At 35.5% G+C, this 23,790-nt stretch overlaps 1 protein-coding gene across 1 annotated transcript; it reads right to left on the bottom strand.

The window, feature by feature from the left end:
• Positions 1–2,854: 2,854 nt before the first annotated feature.
• Positions 2,855–10,827, bottom strand: LOC103721486 (basic transcription factor 3-like). Its single transcript, XM_008811726.4, has 6 exons — positions 10,675–10,827; positions 5,044–5,111; positions 4,378–4,526; positions 4,227–4,283; positions 3,865–3,903; positions 2,855–3,273 (listed from the first exon to the last, which is right to left on the bottom strand). The coding sequence occupies exons 2-6, from the start codon at positions 5,109–5,111 to the stop codon at positions 3,095–3,097; spliced, it is 492 nt and encodes a 163-aa protein (XP_008809948.1). The 5' UTR covers positions 10,675–10,827; the 3' UTR covers positions 2,855–3,094.
• Between the last annotated feature and the right edge of the window lie 12,963 nt (positions 10,828–23,790).

The following is a 23,790-nucleotide window of genomic DNA, read 5'->3' as shown; positions in this document are numbered from 1 at the left end:
CAATTTAGTTTCAATGTAAAACTCTCCAAACTATAGAAATCACGATCCAAGATAATTCAAAGGTTGATAAAATGATGTGAAATAATTGGTGTTGAATTTAGTTCTCTTTTTCTTGAATTTTTGTGTGTGGGTTTGAAGCACGAAAACAGTGGTAAGATTGTGTACATCTGACTTTTAAAGTGAAACTGCTGAAACCAAATTAGGTAACTTAAGAATAGGGATTAATAGTTAGGTTCAAAGATACTAGAAGAAGTGAATAGAATGCTTTTGATCAATTGAAACTTGATTACAGCGTAATGGATCCAAACATGCAAAAACTCATTAGCTAATGAAAGAGTAACTAATAGTAACATTGAGAAGTAAGAGATTTGAACAGATCTTATATGTATCTTTTATAAAAAAATTGTACTATGTCGCAATAGTCCAGAAGATACAATGAATAATAACAATAGGAATAAACAAGAAAATAGAAACTTAGTAGAAAAAGAAGAAAATAATGGAAGGAGGAGGATTATCAGAACAGGGAGAAGTGCAGGCATAATAGCCTCGCTTATTCATTTCTCTTCGTAAAATAACCTTTTTAGCTATAAAAAAAAAACAACCCCAATAGCCCAAAATAGCCCCATTATATAGGTTAATAAGCTTCCATAACATCGATTATTTGAATCCATTTAGGACTGTATTCATGTGAAATAGCAAAACCACTACTCGTTAGTCACCGTTATTGTATCATGCACCACTTGGGCTGTAGCGAATAGTATCGGTAACTCCTCAACTAATAAAAGAAATAAAGTAATAACTCAAGCCTCCTAAACAATTTCTAAACTAAATAAAATAAGAAAAGACAACTAAATGCTAGGGTTGGCTAATCAAATTGTCCTTAGGATGAAATTTGGATCTCTATTTAATACATGCCTGTTTTGTATCCAAGCAGGGGTGAAAGTGGATTGGATAATGTTCATCCGAATTTCTTCTTATATCTGAAACTATCTAGATATTGATAGAAATTTGAGCATTCAACTAATATCCGTATACATAGCCATATCTATATATATAAAAAAAGATATAAATATAGTTAAACAACTATCAAATATGTATCCGAATATCCGATTTTTTTTATGACCCTATTTAATTTTATATAGCACTGATGAATTTTTAAGAAGAATAAATTACTATATTAACATGCTATTAACTTGATTTATCATCTACTTAGTAATATCTTGATTCTGTGGTCATCAAATTTAATTATTTGATTTATATTCATATTTATATCTATATTTATATCCATACTTTTGGCATGCCATTTGTATCCATATCCATGAGAACAAATATGGATATGAATTTTTACATCTAACTAACATCTGATCCATATTTATATTCACCAAACAAAATAAATATAGATATGGATATACTAGTATCTCTGTATCCAATTTCAGCCATATATCTATGGTATGGATGTAGACCCAAGATCCCTTTTTGGTTGATAGATTGCTCGTCAAGTTCGCTTCCTTTGTCCAAAACAAGAAGCCAATCACACCTTTTGAAGTTTGACATGTTGCAAGAAGCAAATATTGTAGCTTTTTCCCATCGGGTGAGTTCACCTTCAAGCTCTATAAACCTTTCCTCCTAGATATTGACCTCGTCATGTAGGGGAAGGACCTAACAAGCCACTTCCCTCAAGTTAAAAATTCCACTAGGAATGTTCTTGTACTTTGGTTTGTCAAAGCTCCATTAGCACAAACTTCATCTTAAGATCATCATGCTAAACGGAGTAAGTGTTGTCATGTCCATCAAGTTGTATCCTTTGATCCTAAACCTCAAACAGCAAGAAGTATATGACAACCTTTGACTAGAAGAACATCACACTATACATCAATCAGGCCATGGTTTGTCAAAGAATCGCATCCTTTGGCCAGTCCTTGGTAATCAGAGAAAAATCAACATAAGATAGTTTTCAGCAGTTTTTTAGGCCTTTATTTAGTTTATTTTGCTCATTTTTAGCTACAGTATTTTGAGATTGTGATACATAATTGTTATTGAAAATAAAAATGGCCCAATTCCTTCTTACTTCCACCCTTCTTCGTACGCTCTTCTTATATTATCTCCTCCTCTTTTTTCTCTTCTTACGATCTGGATTAGATCCAGCACGACCATGTTGGACCTCCATTACCACACGCCCGTTGGAAAGTCAAGTTAGTTCCATCAACTTCCTCTCACAATGGGTTGGGTTCTCAAAAGGAAAGTGTCGTCTCCTTGTTTCTTAGAGACAACCAAAAAAAATAAAGAGGAGAAAAAAGGGGTAAGCGTTCGCATTTATCCTTAATCATTAAAAATACAGTTCCCCAAATTGGATTTTACGATTTAAAGAAAAAAATCAATGTGTCTTAAATCAGGCCTAATCCGACGCGATCATTGATCCAAAATTCTTGACCCAATTGATCCAAAATGCCTAGCTCGTCCAAAAACTTCCAGAAGATCCTAATGACGAATTCAGACCTGTTACTTGAAAAAAAAAAAAAAAAAAATCAGGCGAGAATCATGCCATTCTGGGCGCAAACTTGGGATCAGAAGTTGGACCAAGACTTCAGGCCAAACCCCTCAAACTTATACGGGGACCATTGGGACATGCAACTGACTGCAAAACTCTGCACACCTCTGAACAGATTATGACCACCTTCTCACAAAGCTTTTAAAGGAAACAACATTAAAAACGGAGGACAAACACACGGGGACGCAGAAATTTGCCGCTTCCGAAACAGAGGGCCTAATAACTGATGATAAACTCTGCCGATGATGAGACTGGTTGAGCTTGCACGCTAGTGCTTTCAGAAAATGTCCAAATATAATGGCAGTATGAATAAAAAGCAACAGGTTGAAATGGATTAATTATAAAAAATTAAAAAGATCCTTCTGCAATTCATCAACTCAATCCAGGAAACAGGTGAATCTCTAAATGGCATGGCCGAAGGAACTAGCTGCGGTCCTTCCATTACAACAAAACGGCTGCTTTTCTCAACAAGTTGCAGAAAAGAAAACAGAGAGAAACTAATGATAGCTTAGAAGACGGGAAAAAAAATTCTAGACTTTGCAACCTTTATGAAGCTGGGGTCTCGTTGGCTTTAGTTTCATCAGCAGCTGCTTCAAATGTCTCTCCTGCCACAAGTTCAGGGACATCATCATCGTCATTGTCCACAATGTTGGCACCAGCAGCAGGTGGTGCCTGCTTCTGGAACTGTTCAGCAAGCCGCCTCAGATTGTCTAAGTTATCAGGACCTGAAACAGAGACATGAAAGTTCAGCAACCATCGCTGGAAGACTCTGTGGAATGTCTCTATTATGACCATTTTACAACAGCGACAACCAAACATACTGAGTTTTCTTCTTTTTTTATACACTGAAAGAAAGCGACCTAGGCAACTAACTCTTATCCTCATTTTTTTCATTTTTCGGATAGTTAGTCCCACTCAAAGAATTAACACATCCAACATAGCGAACCCAACAAAAAGACAAACTGAAAATGGATGTTGCCCTTCAGCAAACAATAAAATGTGTCACTATGGAATATAAGCAATTGCAAACTAGCAAACATATAAAATTTTGGGGGGGAGAATTGGTTATTAAAAAAAACAATCAGATATACATAAAAGCAAAAGTTAATCAAAATTTAAAAGTAGATTTTTCTAAATGAGTAAATGCATCAGGCAAGACAAAACTATCATAAGTTGATGAGAGATCAAAATGGTTACGAAAACAGATGACAGATGATTTCATGAACAGGTATAAATAACTAGCACTCTGAATGTCAAAAAGACAAGATTTACTGAAAATGAATACATAAAGCAAGACCCTAAGGCAATGAACTTACCTAGTTGATTGATGATCCCTGGAAGCAGATCCTGAAGTTCTGTAGCAGACAATTTCATATATGAGAAAGGGATCAAGAGAAGAAATTGCAAACAAAGGCAAATAGGGAGAAATTATTTAAAAAAAGAAAAAGGAATTTTAATTCCATCAAATTTGTGCAAACAAAGAAAGAGTAAAAGCCTGATTCAAAGAGAGTTAAACAATATCAAGCTAGCCGTCCTGTGACAACATACAGATCCTTGATTTAATGACCAAAGTTAAAGTTCCACATATTTCAAAGGGAATGGTTACTAAATTAAAAAAAATCAATTAATTTTCTATATTTTGATATTCATGATATATTCTAATAAGAAATGACAGTACTTCTCGTCTGTGGAGAACCGCTGACAACCCACGTATTGGCTGCAATGGAAGCTTGCACTGAGAGAGAAACAACCGAATTAGTAAACCGAAAGCTATAAATGATTTCTTCCCATAAGATTTCTCTCTCTGGTTACATCATGCGTTTTTGTACCTTTGGGGTTCAAAAACTGGATAACATGATCATCTTTGAAAATATTCACTTCTTCTATAGCAGGGATCACATTCACCCCTATTCTCTTTAAAGTACTCTGAAGCCTTTTGTCATCTGTTGTTGTTGTTTTGTGAACCGCCTTCTTCTTCCTGATTGAGGGACAAGATGGAAACATAAACAAATATATTTGAAGACAAAATATTTTATGATCCTTGACAAAAAGGCTTACTGGATTTTAAACCTCGAAACTTAGTATGTACTATGTATCGTATTCATTTAACATTAACATGTGAAACAAATGCCACAAAATGCACAGATACTCATGACACTATTTTTATTTCCTTGGCTACTAAATGTAATTTGATGTTAATCTACAAAAAAATTACACAAAAAATCTACTCCACTCTCATAAGATGTCATTCTTTAAATCCAAACACCTATTAGAAAGCCTGAACAATGTTGTTTGAAATATAATCATTTTCTCCTGAAGAGCACATCCCAACCAAGAATCCCCAAAGTTTGTCATCATATCTCAATATCATGTATCTATTATTTAGTTTAATGTTTTAGCTCTCAAAAGCTTTTAAGCACCTCTGCAAGCATTTCAGCAATACTCACATCTTTGCATTGTAATATGACGAAAAAAAAGAAGAAAATGTTCAGAACCTGCGCACGCTACCCTTTCCACCAGTGCGAACAGCACCAGCCATCTTCATGAGCCTATCCCTATCCATCTGCTTGAGATAAAATAATAAATGTCAACAATGCAGAGTATCTGTAGCTGCTTTCATGTTTCAAAGAATAGTAACTATTACAGGAACAAGTAGCACAGTTTACAAAAGACTCAAAATGAAGAAAGAAAATTATTGACACAAGATATAATCCATAATTCCAGATAATAGACACAATAAAGTACAAAAAGCTAAGAGATGGATCAGTAAAGGCTGCTTGTTGTCAATGTGACCATATTATGTTTAAGCTAGCTTTAAAATATGAAATATGCAAAAGAAAATTATAAATTACCTTGAGAATGCAATAACTAGAACCAGATGAAGAAAGATCTCCATTCTTGGTCAAAAAGACTAGTCCAGAGTTCTAGATTGTAAACCGCATATAATAGGAGAACACTAAAGAGCACTGAATATCAACAATTTAATGAAAACCCATGCACAAAAATATACTGGTCAATTTAAACAACTTCAGCTAGTGAGGATGCTCCAATTGTTATCAAGATCTTACAGTCAATGATAAGGATTTCACAATCTGGAGCTGATCCAGGGCAAAGAATATCATAAAATCCAAATACATACAGAAGATCATAAGGTCCAACATAAGAGTATTATTAGAATGTTAAAAAATTGTAAAAAAACATTTTTTATGGTTCATTAGATGTCTTTTTTTAATTCACTTATGTATCACCAATAACCCCCTTCCATATAAAATTAGCAATATCATTAGGAGGCAGCTCTCATGGAAATATTGCTCCAAGGGCCAATGTCTTCACAGCTTTTATTGGTCAAATTAGAATACGATATGGGCCTAATTGTATGCAGATATATTAAACTGTATGTTATGCTTATTTCACTAGACATGTTAAAATGTATGCAGATTTTGGTGGAAATAAGACATTCTATTGCTTTTTCAGTCATTCATCTAATCAACAATTGACACCTGTTTCCAAATATTTATAAATTTTATTACAATATTTTTGAATGATTTTGATAAGTACCTATTTTAATGGACAAATCAAAAAGAATCTTAAGATTTGCTACCAGATCCCTGAAGTTGTCTCCCTCTTTGTACTTTACAACTCAATCCTTACCATGAAAAGATTGTTTCACATTAGATTTGATATTTATCGACAGTGCAATTACTCTAGGCAAGATTAGGTCCAACTAAATATTTTCAGGATCAAGGAAGGCGAGTATAGAAGAACCCATAAATACAAGTTATTCAAAGTGTTACTTTGCCTAACTAGAGATGAGACAGTGCCAACCCATTCTTACCACAGGGCAGAATAACTCAAACAAAATAAATAGCAAATGCCAAATACAGTCAACAAAGTGACTTGTTCGAAAGACCAAACAAGAGAAAATTCATAGCCCTTCCTACAAGAAATATTTTCATTTATACCTTATCAGTTATCAACATAAATAACAAAGCACATCAAGTGAATGCCCTGTAGTCTCAATTTCAATCCATGAAATGATAATAATCCAGCAATGGACAAGACAGTCATTGTGTTTTGACAACATGTATTTAGTTAAAGAGCATAGTGCTTGGTAATCAGAGAACATCATCAGACAACAATCACAATGGTTTCCCTGAAAACTTTTAAAAATTGAGGAACTGTGGTAAATCTATCTAGAATTCATGACAAGCACAAACTTTTCCAACCATAGAAGCCTCGTAGTAGTATTCTCTAGATGCTCCAGTTTTACAAAAAATCTAAATAGCCTGACATTTTTGAACTCTAGAAAATGACATGACACAACAAGAAACTCCAAAACTGGAGTGCCAAACTTTTGCTGCAAGCGACAGCACCTAGCAAGCCTACTTTGGAACATCATGTTAAAGAACACCTCATCACTATTGATGATACTGTAGTCCTCACCTATTAGGCTGAAGTGTTGGGACTTTTGTAGCGAAGTGTCACATATAATTTTTCTCTTTCATTTATGTCATTATGGCATGCATGTAAGTTTTCCTTATCTTTAATAAAAAGCGCCATCAGTTAGCTTTCACGAGCCATCAGTATATTTATCATGCTCATTATTTTTTACGTATTGTACCACATGGAAGTGTCCCATTCTGAGATCTCTGGAGATCTAAGTGTCAAGCACTTGAGGACGCTTGAAGCACCAAGTGTCAACATGACAGTGACACAACCAACGAAAACCAAAGAAACAACCAAAACTTTTAGTGATAAATGTGGAAAAACTAAACTTCTGCTATGAAAATAAGGCCCATCCTTTTGCTTATATTAGCATCATACTAAACAAACAATTCATGAAAGAAACTAAGCAATCAGCATCTTTCTCATGAAAATTTAACAAAACCCACAATATTCATATTTCAGTTATGTGGACAACTAAAGAATCTGTATATCACGAGTCCCTCAAATACAGACCCATATACCTAGAAGGACCAAGTTATACTCTCATCAAAATGTTCATGACATTATACTGTAGTAGAGAGGCAAATATGGATTATTGGCTGCCGCTGATCACAAAATTGAACTTCCTTATAGTCCACCTTCCTTCTTTAGGTTCACTTTTCATGCAATAAACCAAGTTCCTACCAAAGGTTACTAAAAATGTCTAAACAGCTCTTCAGTCACCTATGCTCCGAATTATGTAATATAATATATCCAACCATTATAGAAAACAAGCCATAGTACGTCCACTTAGCAGTACTATATGATTTCTGAAGATAACTTTGACAACTTGAAAAGACATGTAGAGTAATTTGTTTATGACATTTCATCAAACCACATCTATGAGAATGTTAAATTCTTTATTTTTCACTATTCTGAACAACCCTTACACATTCTGCTGGCAGGTTGATTAGCAAACAATATTAAGCCTATTAAGAGATGCACACTTACTATAAATGTAAACTTTGATTTTTCACAAGTCCCTTGAACCTCAGATTAGTAAATATAAGTGAGGTCCCACAAATTGGTTGCGGATCTGTCTGCCAATACAATGAGCTATGAGCTCAAACCGAACCAAATGATATTTGATAATAAAATTTAAGATTAGCAACACATTTAGTGATTGTTCGAAAAGAAAATAAATGTTAGGATTCTCAGAAATAATATAAGGGCCCTAAAGTAAAGAAACCAAATCCTAATGAGAACAATTACTTAGCCCAATAATTTAATCTCATGATGGCATCAACACTATTACAATTTGACCACGATCAGATGATGGCGCAGTCCAATAAAAATTATAATCTTCCATTACATTTAAACAATAAACTAATAATGTCATGTCAGGGAACTTCCCAGGAGAACATAGTTTTACTTTGATAGATATTGTTAGCATTACTTGCTAACAAAATGAGCTTTGTTACTTCAGTTTCACCAAGCGTAAGGTTTGTTCTAGAAAACAATTTGATTTAATCCTTAATTACATCTCAAGAACTTTGCAAGTTATACCGAGTGATTGACATCACTACTGCTCACTTAGTTGGAGATAAGAAAGATTTGGGAGGAAATTATGTCCATGCAGCAGCAGAAACTTTTACTTCCATTGAGGGCCTGCATTCACTTTGCAGTGGACTTTAACATTCAGGGCTGGGGATAATAGCAATTTTAATAAGCTCGAAGACCCGCTTGAATCTCAAAGCTGACCCCATAGAACTACTCAGAACAACAGCTTACATCCAGAATAATATATGGATCAAAGAACCTGAAGATATCTCTTTTATATTATCTAATTGATGACATAATAACCCCAAAATTTGTCAATAGAAATCGAAGCTACAGTAGCTTTATTATAAATATAATAAGTATGTCAACATTCAGTAATAGACAGATGGACATAGAGCATTGCATCTCAATAAACACGAAAATTAAGGCACATAACTATTCTACTTAACAAGTGGCGCACCCTAAGGCGCTATAGAAAGTAGACCTGGCATCTATGAATGGCATATCTTCTTTTAATTTCTTTTCTTGTTTCTGTAAAGCATGCAACATCACAAAGCCCTGTTCAGAAAACAAATTGTTTAAAGGGTACAAAGAAGTATTTTAGTAAATCTTCCCCAGAGAGGTCCTTTTAGTAAATCTATCCACCCAACCATTCATTCACCCAGCTGCACTGAAACTACACCAGACTGGCTGAATACCCGATAACAAATGACTAGGGTTGTAATAAAGCCAGGCTTGATCAAGCTTGGGACTGACCAAGCTGGGTTTGAAATTAATTTCAAGCTTGCACTCTGGGATAAAGCTAGAAATAACACATGACTAGGGGTGTAATCAAGCCAAGCTTGATCTTGGGACTGATCAAGCTTGGTTTGAAATTAATTCAAGCTAGCACTCCCACATCAAGCTTGATTTATTTACCATTATTGTGAGCTCAATTCGAGCTGAGCAGTGCACAAGGCTACTCGTCAGCTTGGTAATCCTTAATCAAGCTCAAATCAACTAGCGTTTAAATGAAATTTGGTTCAAGCATAAATGAAAACTCAATTTTTGAAGCTTAGTTTAAGGTTTGGTTCAGACCTATATCAATGTTTAATTGATCCAGAGAATAAAAAGATGCAACAATTAAAACCTAAATCCAATAATTCATTATGTATAAAATATATTTATATAACTTGAGTATATTCAAGCCTCATGAAGCCAACCTGATTGCGTCAGGTCAATTTTTAGCTCAGCTTGAAATTAACTTTGAGCCTATATTCCTGATTCAAGCTTGATTCGTTTAGCTTCAAAGTGAGCTGGATTAGAGCTCTTCTCATGCCAAGCCCGAGCAAAGCTCAAGCTGCTCAGTTCGTACAACACCCCAACACATGACACGAAACAGGCAGTTGGGATGCCTCTTAACAGCCACAAACATTTTACAGCCGTCCTGCACTTATGGCTATTGTACAACAGCCCAGAAGGTCATCCGTTCTCTTAGAAATTTCCTTGAACACCGAATGGACGCAAATGCATCTCGTACGAAACCCAGTGCCAAAACTCTCTCTCTCTCTCTCGAAACCCAGTGCCAAAACTCTCTCTCTCTCTCTCTCTCTCTCTCTCTCTCTCTCTCTCAACCTACCACCCCCCCCCTCCCCAGCATGATTCATGATGCAGGCGAAGCAACCCAGTAAATTAGATCTAATAAAACAAGCATTAAAGATACCCTCTTTTGCATTAGCTCACCAGACCACTTCCCAAACTTTAAAGCAAGAAAATCTCAAGACCATAGCACCCAGAAAAGAGGCAGCAATCTACTCATCAATATGCTACTACACTAGAAAAGAAAAAATCTTTCATAAATTCGAACCCCGCTAAAATCTTTTCTCGGTTTTCCTTAGCCGAAACACATGAAGAAACCATAAGAAGGAGAAAAAACATTTCTAAGATCTAACGTCATCGTAAGTCTCGAGCGACAGATCCAACTACTGAAGTAAATACACGAAAGAAGAGATGAAATTAAAGGAACAAAAACAGCACAAATACCACAAAATCGAATCGATTTCATCTCATCTCGAGCCATAGATATGGATAAACAAGTCATTACATAAAACCAAACCACCGGAGAAATCCGGGAGAAGGAGAAGGGAAGGAAGGAATCTTACGCTGATAGACCGGGGCGACTCAAAGAAGAGAAGGTAGAGGGCAAATGGGAGGGAGGAGACCTTTGGGGCCGCTAGGGTTTCGGCTTCTCAGCAGGCAAGTGAGGGGAAATGTGCTTTAGACCTTATATACTGCTGAAATGGCTAACGTGGCGGCGCTTGGTCGCAAGCAATCCACAACCCTATTTTGCAGCTAGCAGCACTCGGCCTCGCCCAGCCCGGATCGGCCGAACCCTGATTGGGTTCATGAAAAATATTTTGCATCCATTGAGTCTCTCATGCTGGTAATGATCACGTTTAACCTAAATCCAACCCGGCATATTCTAAAGCAGGCTTGCCCAGATACAGGTTCCAGTCCAATGTAAGATAAAAGAGAAGCCACAAGAAAGGCTAGAAATCGAATGAATAGAACGTGAGAAGAATTAAAAAAAAGATGTCTACCCAAATGCTACCATTAATATCATTTACAACGATCTGAACAATCTTGAATTATCTACTCTATGCCACTGAGGCAGTAGCTCAGTGGAACTGCGCCTTACTTTCAACCAAGTGGTTCTGAGTTCGAAACACACGGGCATCGACTAAATTGGGGAGACCGGATGCTCCCTGCTCGGACACGTGGTCTGGGAGGGCTTATTGGTCCGCTGATAACGTCGATGGTGGTAGGTGTGACGTTCTTACACGGAGGATAACTATGTCGGAGCCCAAAGGAGTAACGAGCCGGGCCCACAGGTGGGGAGCGTATGAGTAAAAACTGGCCAGCGTGCCCAACACACAGTCATATTTGCCCGCATCGAATATTCTCCTGACGGGGTGGGGGTCCAGTGGGGGTTGCTACGCGAGGGTGGGCTTGTCCCTTCCTCCCCCCTTCCCCTTTTTTTTTAGCAAAAAAAAAAATATCTACTCTATGGGAACGAATAAATACCTTTGACCGATAGGAGGAGACCTAATGTCCCAAAAGTTCGTTTGGTTCGGGTATGTTAGATTACACCATAATCTGACGATTCTTCGAGATCAATTATCTAGGCAAATAATTACAAAAAAGAAAAAATATTACTATATTTGCTTGGTAAAAAATTACTCCAAAAAATAACATCAAAAAATATTACTATATTTTGGTTGGAGATAATTTTATATAGGAATACTCCTAAATTTCTAGCAATGATCTTGATAAATAATTCAAGTAATATTTTTTTTGTCTATTTTATTCGTTAGCCATTTATGGCCTATTTACATGAAGACGGTCAATATGGACTATTTTAAATATTAAAATATATTTACAAGCGCAAATAAATACTTTTAAATTAACTATACTTATATTATAAAAGATATTCTTCTTTTAGATAAAATTTTACATATTTTTGGTATATTAATAATATATTAATTATTAATTTATAAATATATTTACCAAGAAATCCCATGTCAAAACTTTGAAATATTAGCAATCACTTATTAATTATTTAATGATAATCAATATTCATTAATATATATCTGAATATAATATTGTTAGTATTTTAATATATTAGTTATAATAAATTAATTTATTATATTAATTTTAAATAATTGATAAATATATTATTCGTAATAAATAATATATATTGAATATATTTATAAAAACTAACATATTTATTAATAAGTTAAATATTAATGTATTTTATTAGTATGTTATAATTAATATATTAATTGCAAATATAAATAATTCATATAAGTAAATTAATTATAATAACCTCGAGCTCAAACTCAATTTAGCCTTGCAAGCATGCTTAACGAAAAATCTTAAGCTCTCTTTAGAGTTTGTATAGTTTCTAAATCAACAATCCCTTGAAGCATGATGGTTTTCCAAACCAACCAATCAAAGATTTGTGTGGTGCAGTCACTTAAGAGACATGGCAGAGCCTGCCTGATCCCCACCTAGAAATCGATGGCAAGAAAAATTTGAAAATAATAGACTATCCATCTGCAATGTTAACGTCCACTCTAATTGGTCTTGGAGGCCGTTGCATGCCTGCATTGGTTTTTAAGGCTTGATGCCTTCTACGGTGCCCCAGTGATGCCTTGGACATCATGCATGGTTTGAGACGGCTTGCTTGAGCTTGGAATGCCTCGAACTCTCATAGTTTTAGTGCGGCTTATTTTTATAAACCGAGCATTTATGGAGCCTAGCTATGCTCTGGATGATAGCATGTATCATATTCTGGAAAGTTTTGACAGGTCGTTGGTAGAACTAAATATACCATTCAAATAAAATACAAGTGTCTGAGGGATAAAACCTATGAAGCTATCTAAATTAACCAGTCACTCGAAATGGCCAGTGAAAGATTAATCCCCTCTTTAAAGGCATCATGACAAGGCAAATAAACCATACTTGGTGGCCAAGGATAAACCAGCGTGATGGAGTAGATCTCCTAAGTACCAGGTTTAGATCTTTTCTATTGAAAAGGTATTTTCTTTTAGAAAGATGTTCATCTTTTGATTCTAAATGTTCGAATAACGAGAATTTGGTTGTCGTTGTCAAGCCCCTATAGAGGGTATTAGGAAGAGAGATGCGAGGGTTATAGGAAGGAAATATTCTAAATGCTTCATAGGTCACTTCATGTTTTTTTTAATAAACAATAGATGTTTTTTTTAAAGAAAAGAATAAGTATATTGGAATGCATATGTTTGAGGATCTAGCTCTTTGTCACACCTCTCATTTGAAATTATGAGCCGAGAGGTCATGGCGACTATTATGCATTTATATAAAACTCTCTCCACAAGCATACAAGACATCTCACCACGATATCAATAAGCATGCAGCAGAATTAAATAATCAACTAAAAAAATTTAAAATTTAAAAAACTAAAATTCAAACTTAACATTTCACAAAATTCCAACCAATAGTCTTACATCAAATTTAATTAAGATCCTAATCTAACTAAGTGACTATAATTTTGCTTCTAATCACTCTCCCGTAAGATATTTCTATGCCATCTTTGTTCTCAGAATCTGTAAAAATAATAAAAATATAGAATAATGAGCTTAACATCCCAATAAATAATGAATACTCTAATAAGATAAATTAGATAATAAATAATAAAAATATATGGAAAATAAACATATGAAAGTACGTCAGCTCAAAAATCAAATCCATATATGCAATAATATAAAAGTATCATACATGGGATTTAAATTCAATCATCAATACAATGTTTTTGAAAACTTCAAGATTATCTTTTCAGCCATAAACTATAACTATACTTATACCTTGTGGCTGGGCCAGAAAATAAGTTCAATAATAATTAAAGTGCTAACATATAACCCCCACTAGCAGGGTATCGATATACCAACATATAATTTCACTGGCAGGATGTCAACTTATAACCCCCACTGGAAGGATATCGATGTATCAGCACATAACTCCCACTGGTAGGATATCGATATATTAGCACATAACCTCCACGAGCGGAGTATCAATGTACCAATGCTAACCCCTACTAGTGGGGTATCGATGTACCAACATATAAGTTCTATTGGTGGGGTATTAATGTACCAACGCGTAACCACCACTGACGGGATATCAGTACATAATCAGGCTACAAATCCATATCAAATCAACACTCTTTTTTTATAAAATCAATTTTATGTTCTAAATCGAATAATACACAAAACCATCTGGTGTTGAAATCAATTAATCATAATCTATAATAAAATCAATACCCACACTCATGCATCAAATAATATTCTATAATAAGATATATTCAATAAATAAATATTATGCCTTAAGTTTAAATCATAAATAATGACTTAAAATTAATGACATAAATATTATATAATTGTTGATAAATCTAGAAAAAAGGTCACATTACTTGCAAGTAAAATCAAGTGACAAGTCTAATTAACTCCGAAAATCTCCTTAGAGCCTAATGTTCAAAAATTAGATTTTTATCAGAATTTAGTCACAATTATTTAAGAATAAAAGTTCTAAGTCTCAACATCCCTCATAAGGCTGGCCAAGCGGGAGTCCCCGACATCTCGACCAATTCAATCAAGTTGATTTCATCTGATCATGATGGAATTAAAATATAGGTGGCTTAATAGAAATCGAGGGTAACCAAATCTAGCAGTGTTTGACAAGAGCCAAGATATGGGTTGGCATGTAACCCGACGACCATTGATTAGGACCCACTTCAAAAGGGTCAATCCAAAATCATTGGGAGGATCCCTTTGCTGGATTCAACAACCCTTTAAAGAGTATAGAGAGAAAGTCTATGCAGAGAGAGAAACAAGAGAGCGAATGTGAGGAGAAGAGAAAAGAAAGAGAAAGAGAGAATGGAGCTCCTCTCTCTCCACAATAGGGCGGTGCAGAGAGAGAAACAAGAAAGAAAGTGAGGAGAAGAGAAAAGAAAGAGAAAAGAGAATGGAGCTCCTCTCTCTCCACAATGGGGACCAACCCAGCCCACAATGGACACGATCCAAAATGAATACGACCTACAATAGATGAATAGCACCCAAAATGAATGGACTCAGCGCATAATGGATGAACAGGGCCCAAAATGGATGGACACGATCCAAAATGAATGGAAATGGCCCAAAATGAACACGGCCCACAATGATCACGACCCACAATGCATCAATAGGGCTCAAAATGAATGAACCCGACCCAAATGATCAAGGTCCACGATGGATGAATAGGAGGCAAAATGAATGAACACAACCCAAATGATCACAGCCTAGAATTGATGAATTGGGCCCAAAATGATCAGGGCCCACAATAAATAAATAAGGCCCAAAATGATCACGGTCCACAATGGATGAACAGAGCCCAAAATGAATGAATACGACCCAAATGATCACGGCCCATAATGGATGAATAGGGCACAAAATGAATGAACACAGCCCCAAATGATCACGGCCTACAATGGATGAATGGGATCCAAAATAATCACAACCCATAATGGATGAGCATGGCCCAGAATGATCATAGCCCATAGTGTTCTTCATCTCGTTGGGAAAACAAGGAGGAAGAAGGAAAAGAAGGAAGAGAGGGAGGAGAGGAGAGGCAAAATCCGGCGGCTGTTGGGCCTTGGTGGTCGTCGGCCAGCCATCGTCAGCAGCCAGTGGCGATGAGGAGGAAAATCGAGATAGTGTTCTCCGTTTAGCCCCAAATAGAGGAGGGAAACAACTTGATTCAGTTAAGAATCGAAGAGCAGAGGGAAGGGAGCTTACTGGCAGTTGACGGAGGTAGCAGATCTCACTCGAGGGTAGCTTGGTCCTACGGATAGCGGCGGCGGAGCTCAAAATAGGGTGAAGGAAAAAAATAGGGTCGTCGGTGGTCTTAGAGAGAAAAGGAAGGGACTTAGACAGTGGCGCTTGGTCGAGGCGACACCTCCATCACCGGAGAAGGAGGAGGGAGGAGAGAGAAGATCAAAGATGGTGGCTCAATGGCAGAGGAAGAGGGGGATTTTATAGAGGGGTTTTTGAATGGCTCATGGCTCGTTCACTACCGCGATCTCATGATGGTTTAGCGTGATTGGAGACCGTTCAAGTGGCCGCGGAGCTACCATGAGGCTACCACGGATCCCACCCCTTGTCACGCCAAGGAAGGCGGAGTAGAGGATCGTGATCGCGATCCTCTATTCTGGCTCCTCCTCAGGCCACGAGTTGAAGTTGGTTGGGCTTGCCGACTTCAACCCGATACGGCCCATTCAGGGCCTGATCTTACATTTTTCCTTCAAGAAAATTTCGTCCTCGAAATTTGAAGAGTCTTGGCTTTCCAAATTTAGAAATGATCAACCTATTGAGTAACATAAATTCAAGATCTCATTCTTCTCAAGCAAAATCAGTGTACTAAATGACTTTAGATCAATTATCAAAAATTTCATATAAACTAGCGAGATTAGCACTAGATAAGTAACTAACTAAAATCTAAGATTGAAATCATCATCTTGATGCAGGTTCACTCAAGATCGGATTGGGATCATTTCACAACAAGATCAATAAAATTAATTGTATTTGGGATAGAACTTAAAATGAAATAGATTTCATACACTTATTATGGTAGAATGCTGATCCCTTGAAGGATAATGACCAACCTTAGAGTCAAATGATTATATAGTTAGGAATGTGATTCACAAAATGAACATATAATGATGGGCATTAGACAATAACAGTCTATCTCAAAAATGATTGGCATCATATTATAAGAGCAAGTCCAAGAAGGCAAAGTATTGATACAATGATTCAATATGTCGCAAGGCTTAAATTTATAAATCATAAAGAGAGAACAAATAATGCATGGTTTCTTTGGATACTTAAAAAATTAGATCATTTTTAATCAATAATCAACTCACCCGAGTCATGAAATGCTCAAAATATTTTTTTAGCATGCCAACAATAGAAGAAGCCATTAGAGAGATAACATAGTCAGATCACGATTAATGTGAGAATCAATGGTATTCACCTTTCCATATTAACAAAAGCCTTCTTTATTGAAAAAAAAAATCATAACATATTACAAAACATCGTCAATATTTTTGACCAGTTTTAAAATGACTCAGGCCCTATTGGAGAGAGCTGTTGGCAGTAGAGCTTTTGGAAGTAGACATTTCTGAAGTAAAGCTTTTATAAAAAGTTGTGTGCTGTTTGGTAACTATATTTCTAAATTGCTGTGACACTTTAATATGTATTTGGTAAACAAACTGAGAAAGTACTTTTGTATGACAAAATTACCATAAAGGACATTGCATGGTAATATACAACAAAGCATAATAAAATATAATATATATTAATACATAAATATATGACATAGTATAATATTACTGTAATGTAATATAATATTATTATAATATAATAATATAACATTATATACTATAGCATAATAATTTAATATAATATTAAGTTATTTAACATAACATATCAATATATTATGATATAATGTAATATAATATTATATTTATAGTATAATACAATAATAGAAAATAAGAATACCTTTTTTTGCACGGAAGGGAGTCTGATCCACGGCTAGAATTTTTTGTTAAGGCTCCAGCAAATTTTTAGGTTTATAAAGGGACAAAATATGTAATTTTTATATTTTATTATGGATATTTTGTAAAAAAAAGCTTCCGACAAAGCTTAAAATAATTTTTTTGGAAAGCTACAAAATAGAGCTTCTTCCAAAAATCTATTTTTAGCTTTTTAGAAAAGCTAAAACAGTTTTTTAAAATTTTTATTAAACACTATTTTTATCTAAAAGTACTTTTGGAGGGGCAGAAAGTGCTTTTTGGCCCTCCAAAAGCTCCCCCAAATGGGGTCTCAATCCGCCATACTTTCGTTGAGCAACTCTGATCAATATTCTCTAAAATTTATTAATGATCCCAGATCATCATCATTTTTTTTAATAATATTCAAGCAAAAATTTTATCCTTACTTCCCAAGCATATTAAATCATGATTAACCTTCGAGATATCTGACATATTTGTACCATTGTACGATCTAGTAATCATATTCTAGATCCAATTTGAGCTAAGCCAAACCTAGATTGACAATTTCATTATATAATTTGATATTGATATCTCTTTTAAGAATATTAATTTGATGCTCCCATAAATTAAAATATCCTTGATTAACTTATTCATAAGCATATTCAACATTCTCGAATCTTATCTTCTAGATTAAACTCATTGAGGCCTCTCATAAAATTCCACTAGCATTTCTCCTATGGTGACACAAAATCAATGATCAACTCATGGCCTTTATTTATATTTTTTTTAATAAAAATCTAATAATCTGGTTCAAAGATTTACAAAAAATTCCACCAAGATATAAGTTCTATGATTTTACATTGAGATCAATTCCTCCAATAAGAAAAATATTTTTATTCGCAATATTGCAAACATTCATGATCTTGTAAATCTACAAGACTATTCGAAACAAAGAGACCAATCTACCTTAACTTAGAGGATCCACTCAAGACAACATAGATTTATTAACTATTTTGTCCTTTTAGTAATTGTCTCCCTTTTTTTGTCAAAAAAAATCAACTAATATTAATTTTGTTGATTTATCACAAGATCATAACTACTGCACTTTATCGATAGTAGAACATTTGAGTGTAAAATATCCTTCAAGATTGATGATCATTCTTGAATTCTTTCAAAAGTATAAACTATAAATCTAAGAGAAAAGAGATCTATACTAAAACATTTCAAATCTAGGATCAGCCAATGCAGAAACTAACATTCTATTCATCCTAAACTTTAGATGCTAGAATTTTTTTTTTAACATAGTTGATAGAAGAACCTACTAATAACACAATGATACCCATATTAGTCAAGAATCAAAACACTATTCCTTTTCTTTGACAACGAAATTCTCCTTAACATGGAAACCATCAAAACGTTTCTAAATCATAGAATAACTTTCTTGTAATTTATGAAATAACTTCCGAATAAAATACCAATCTGCATTGTAATTTGAAAAGATCTAAAATTTCAAATTCTAGGTAAAGCCAAAGAAAATTCTAGAGTCTCATCCCAAATATATTTTTCTTCTACATAAGAGTTTCATGCATGATCTCCGTACATATTTCAATCCTCAAAGAATTTTTTAATGAATATCATAAAAAATTTTCTAGCCCAAACCTTAAACAATATTTTATAAATAAACCTTAACTTGCCACCAAAATAATTAACTTCAAGTTAGAAGTAGCATCACAATACCCTATATTAAGTTGAACTTCCAAAATCACTTATATACTAATAAACAAATAATTACAATGTACAATAATATTCCTTGGCTAGTACTCCACTTAATTTTAATCAGAATCTAATTTAATCATAACCTGAAATACAAATTGCTCCTATCGAGAAAACTTCCAAAATAGTTTATTCATACTTTGATTGCGCACACAGTTAGCAAGCATTCGAATTTTAAAAAACATCTCAAACAAAATTCATATAATATAACACAAATTTATCAATAACTTAAGCAAACAAAGATGTTTGTCTCATTGCCTAGTTTTTACCCATCTCTTAAACTTTTTGATGAACCTAAGAATCCTAAAAGTTGAACTCCATGTGACTATTTCAATCACGATCCTTAGTAATCTTAAACCTAAGCTCTGATACTACTAAATCTATCACGCTTCAAACTCGAAGCGCCATAGATGCCGCACACATATATGGCAGGCCATATAGGTGTGCAAAGCTACAGATCATATCAAAGCAAATTCTAAAAAATTATTTAATCAATAATTTATTCAAATCATTTTCACAATATTTTTAATGTAACATGTGCTAACATAAATCAAATATTGTAACTAGTATAACTAAATTTCCAATAATAGAAAGAATCTTTAGGAAATCTAGCATACTCTCCAAGTTCTGAGGGATCCTGCGTCCATACATTTAGATATGAAAAATAAAGAAATATGGTAATGAACTATACTAGCCTAGTAAACAACAATATAACCCAAAGTGGGGTCAAAGTATGCAAAAAATTTAATTAAAATATAAAATAATGATTAAAAAATAAATTATCAATAATACATATTTTTTTAAAATTTATTATTATTTTTATAAACTGATACTAAAATTTTAACTTCAATAGGCTATAACCATGTAACCCAGTGGCATAGGTCACACAAAGTACCAAAAATCACTATTGTTAATCACCGATGTTAATGATGTCCAAATATCACTATTCTAATCATCGGTGGTGCAATGTCGAAACTAGTTTCTCACAGATTACAACTCAATAGACCTAACGAATAATCTCCATTTGCAGGGCCAAATCATAGCCATCCTGAGAATATATACATAGAAAATAGATTTTTTATAATTTGCGCAGTTACAATTTTCAGATTTCATAGCATATAACATAAATTTTAAATTGATTATTAACATGCCCGGCCCATTTTAACTAAGCATAAAACATATATTAAAATTGAATCAACTAATAATTATTTTACCAAATAACTTGAAAAATACACTTTGAAGCATTCGATTACTTTCCTCTTCTCGCTTTTTAATCCCACTTCAAACAAACGAGTTACGTGCACATGTTTAATATCATTAAAATATTATAAATTTTAACATCATTCCAGAAGTCAAAATTAAATACTACTAAAAAATGACTTCATGTCCCTAGATCAGTGCGAGCAGGTGATTGTGCCCGACTGCACAGGTCGGTCCAAGTAAGAAGGATTCAATGATAAAGATAAAAAATGGTCAAATCTAGCTGGGGTTGAAGTAATGGGCCGATCTACCACTCGGATATTGAGGCGATGCAAGGCGTCCACACAGGGGTCAATTTGGATCTGAGCAAAAAAAAACTCAGGGCTTTGAACTAAGATCTTGGGGTCTGGCTTAGAGAGAGAAAGAGGCTTAAAGAGAGAATATCGATCCAAATCTTGGTCTAATCCTGATCACGGGCTCGGTCTGAGTGGTTTGGATCGACCATTAAGAAAAAAGTCTAGATCTATTCGGTTAAGGAGAGTCAGGGACTAGTTTTTTTTCCTCTTGGCTCAAGATAGGGTTGAATATAGCCCAAAATGAATGGACTCAGCCTACAATGGATGAACATGAACAAAAATAAATAGACATGATCCAAAATGAATACGACCCATAATGGATGAATAGGGACCAAAATGAATGGACTCGACCTACGATGAATGTCAGGGCCCAAAATGAATGGACACGGCCCAAAATGAACACGACTAGCAATGGATGAACATAGCCCAAAATGAATGGACTCGGCCCACAATAGATAAACAGGGCCCAAAAGGAATGGACACGACCCAAAATGAATACGCCCACAATGGATAGACAGGGCCCAAAATGAATGAACTTGACCCAAATGATCACGACTCACAATGAATGAACATGGCCCAAAATAAATGAACACAACCCAAATGATCACGGACCACAATCGATAAACAGGGCCCAAAATGATCATGGCCCATAATGTATGAATAAGGTCCAAAATGATCACGACCCACAATGGATGAATATGGCCCAGAATGAATAAACACAATCCAAATTATCACAGCCCACAATGGATGAACATAGCCCAAAGTGAATGAACACAGCCCTAAATGATCACGATCTGCAATGGATGAACAAGGCCCAAAATGATCACAACCCACAATGCTCTTCTTCCCATTAGGAAACCAAGGAGAAAGAAGAAAAAGAAGGAAGAGAGGGAGGAGAGCTGAGGGAAGGTCCAGCAGCTGTTGGGCCTTGGTGTTCGTCGGCAGCATGCGGCGGCCGGCGAGGAGGAAAACCAAGAGCGTTCTCGGTTTAGCCCAAAATAGAGGAGGAAAATGGCTTGATTCGGCAAAGAATGGAAGTGTAGAGGAAAGGGAGCTTATCGACGGTCGACAAAGGCAGCATATCTCACCAAGTGCAGCTCGATCCGGCAGCTAGCGGCGGTGGAGCTCGAAACAGGGTGAAGGAAAAAAATAACAAAGTTGTCCGTGGTCTTAGAGGGAAAAGGAATGGACTTCGGCGGCAACACTTGGCCGAGGCGGCACCCCGGTCACTGGAGAAGGAGAAGAAGAGAGGAGAGTTGATCAAAGATGGTGGCTCGATGGTAGAGAAAAAGGGGGACTTTATAAAGGGATTTTTGAATGGCTCGTGGCTAGTTCACCGCCGCGATTCTCGCGATGGTTGACCGTGATCGGCGGCCGTGGAGCTGTCATGGGGCTACCGGGAGTTGCTACAGGGCTACCACGGATCCCGCCCCCGGTCACGCTGCGGAAAGTAGTGCAGAGGATCGCGATTACGATGCTCTAATCTCTCTCCTCCTCAGGCCATAGGCTGAAGTTGGTTGGGCTTGACTTCAGCCCAATACGGCCCATTTAGGGCCTGATCTTATAGGTATATAAAATATATAGAAATAAATAAGTGTCATATTTAATTATTCATCAGGTTTGGCCAATATTGGTTAATTTATACTCAGTTAGTTCTGATTTGGGTTTGGATTTAAGCTAACTGTCAACCTAATTACCCAATTTAAGTCGGCTTTGATGTTTTTTCTTTCTTTTTCTTTTGTGAATAATGGAGGGGGATCAAGATCACTAGTCCACCTGAATTTATGGGAGTTTCAATTATTGAACCAAGCCAAAACTCTGCATTGAAGAAATTCCCAGACTAACCTAATCCAATAAGCAGATTGGACTGATGTGGGCTTGGATTGCACTTGACCCAAGTTGCACCTTTACCTCCAATCAAGATATCATTTTTTTTTTTGTTGGACCGCATCTCTGAACATCTTCCAATCACTACAAAAGTCTGCTTTTAAAGTAGATTGAAATTTCCTTGGAACTTTATGCAACATAATAAAGTTTACCAGCTTCAAGAATGCCAAACGGCTTGGGTTGAAGATTATCTCCACAAGAAAAGAAAAGGTGTTGTACCTTTTGAACTTGTGAAGCCTCCAAAAATCGATTCAACGTATCCTTTACACTTCCTATCATCTTGTTTATTTGAGCCAGGCACTTTATTCTTACCCACGCTAGAATGTATGTGTTGCACTTCTGCGAGCGTATGCCACGCTTTTCCACGGTATCATATTTGCTCACAATACTTTGACGTAACTTATTGACAACAATTCTACGAGTACGTCGTATTAGTTGTAAATCAAGTAGAATCCATGCTGTCCACAAAACCCTCTCGATTCGTTTACATGCGCTCTAACTCGGTTCCCAAACCTTTTCCTATAATAATATGAGAACAACGAACAGTCGGCAAGCCAAGTTGAGGTGTATCATGTCTGGAATACCCCTGATGTTTTAAATATTTCTCCAATCAAAAGGAATAATTTTGTGTCCTTAAGTCAAGTAGGAGGGCAACGGAGGTCTTAAAGTACCTACGTGCCCTTCTAATTCCTTTACGTACATTTCATGAGTTGTTCCAATATGTATAAAAAAAATAAACAAGCCAAATAAGTTTAAAAACTCTGGAATTCCCTCAATGGCCCTACAAAGATTTGCCTATAAATAAGCCATAACAAACCTCACGTACATCACCTCAAACATCTCTCCTACTTTTTTATTCTGTTCCCAAAGCTCTGCTTCCCCTGCTCTCCTCAGAGCATATTAAGCTGCCCCAAGATCTCCTTTCATTAGCAAACCAAAAAAGC

This window comes from Phoenix dactylifera, unplaced genomic scaffold (genome assembly GCF_009389715.1).
Source record: "Phoenix dactylifera cultivar Barhee BC4 unplaced genomic scaffold, palm_55x_up_171113_PBpolish2nd_filt_p 000214F, whole genome shotgun sequence".
In the NCBI taxonomy this organism is placed as follows: domain Eukaryota; kingdom Viridiplantae; phylum Streptophyta; class Magnoliopsida; order Arecales; family Arecaceae; genus Phoenix; species Phoenix dactylifera.
The sequence above is the reverse complement of the archived record's forward strand: the minus strand, read 5'-3'. Positions and strand labels throughout refer to the sequence as shown.

Coding starts and splice junctions, on each gene's coding strand:
- LOC103721486 (XM_008811726.4), bottom strand. CDS start 5,111: ATGGATAGGGATAGGCTCATGAAGATGGCTGGTGCTGTTCGCACTGGT. Junction 4,284..4,377: donor CCAGTTTTTGAACCCCAAAG/GTACAAAAACGC, acceptor TTTCTCTCTCAG/TGCAAGCTTCCATTGCAGCC. Junction 3,904..4,226: donor CGGTTCTCCACAGACGAGAA/GTACTGTCATTT, acceptor TGTCTGCTACAG/AACTTCAGGATCTGCTTCCA.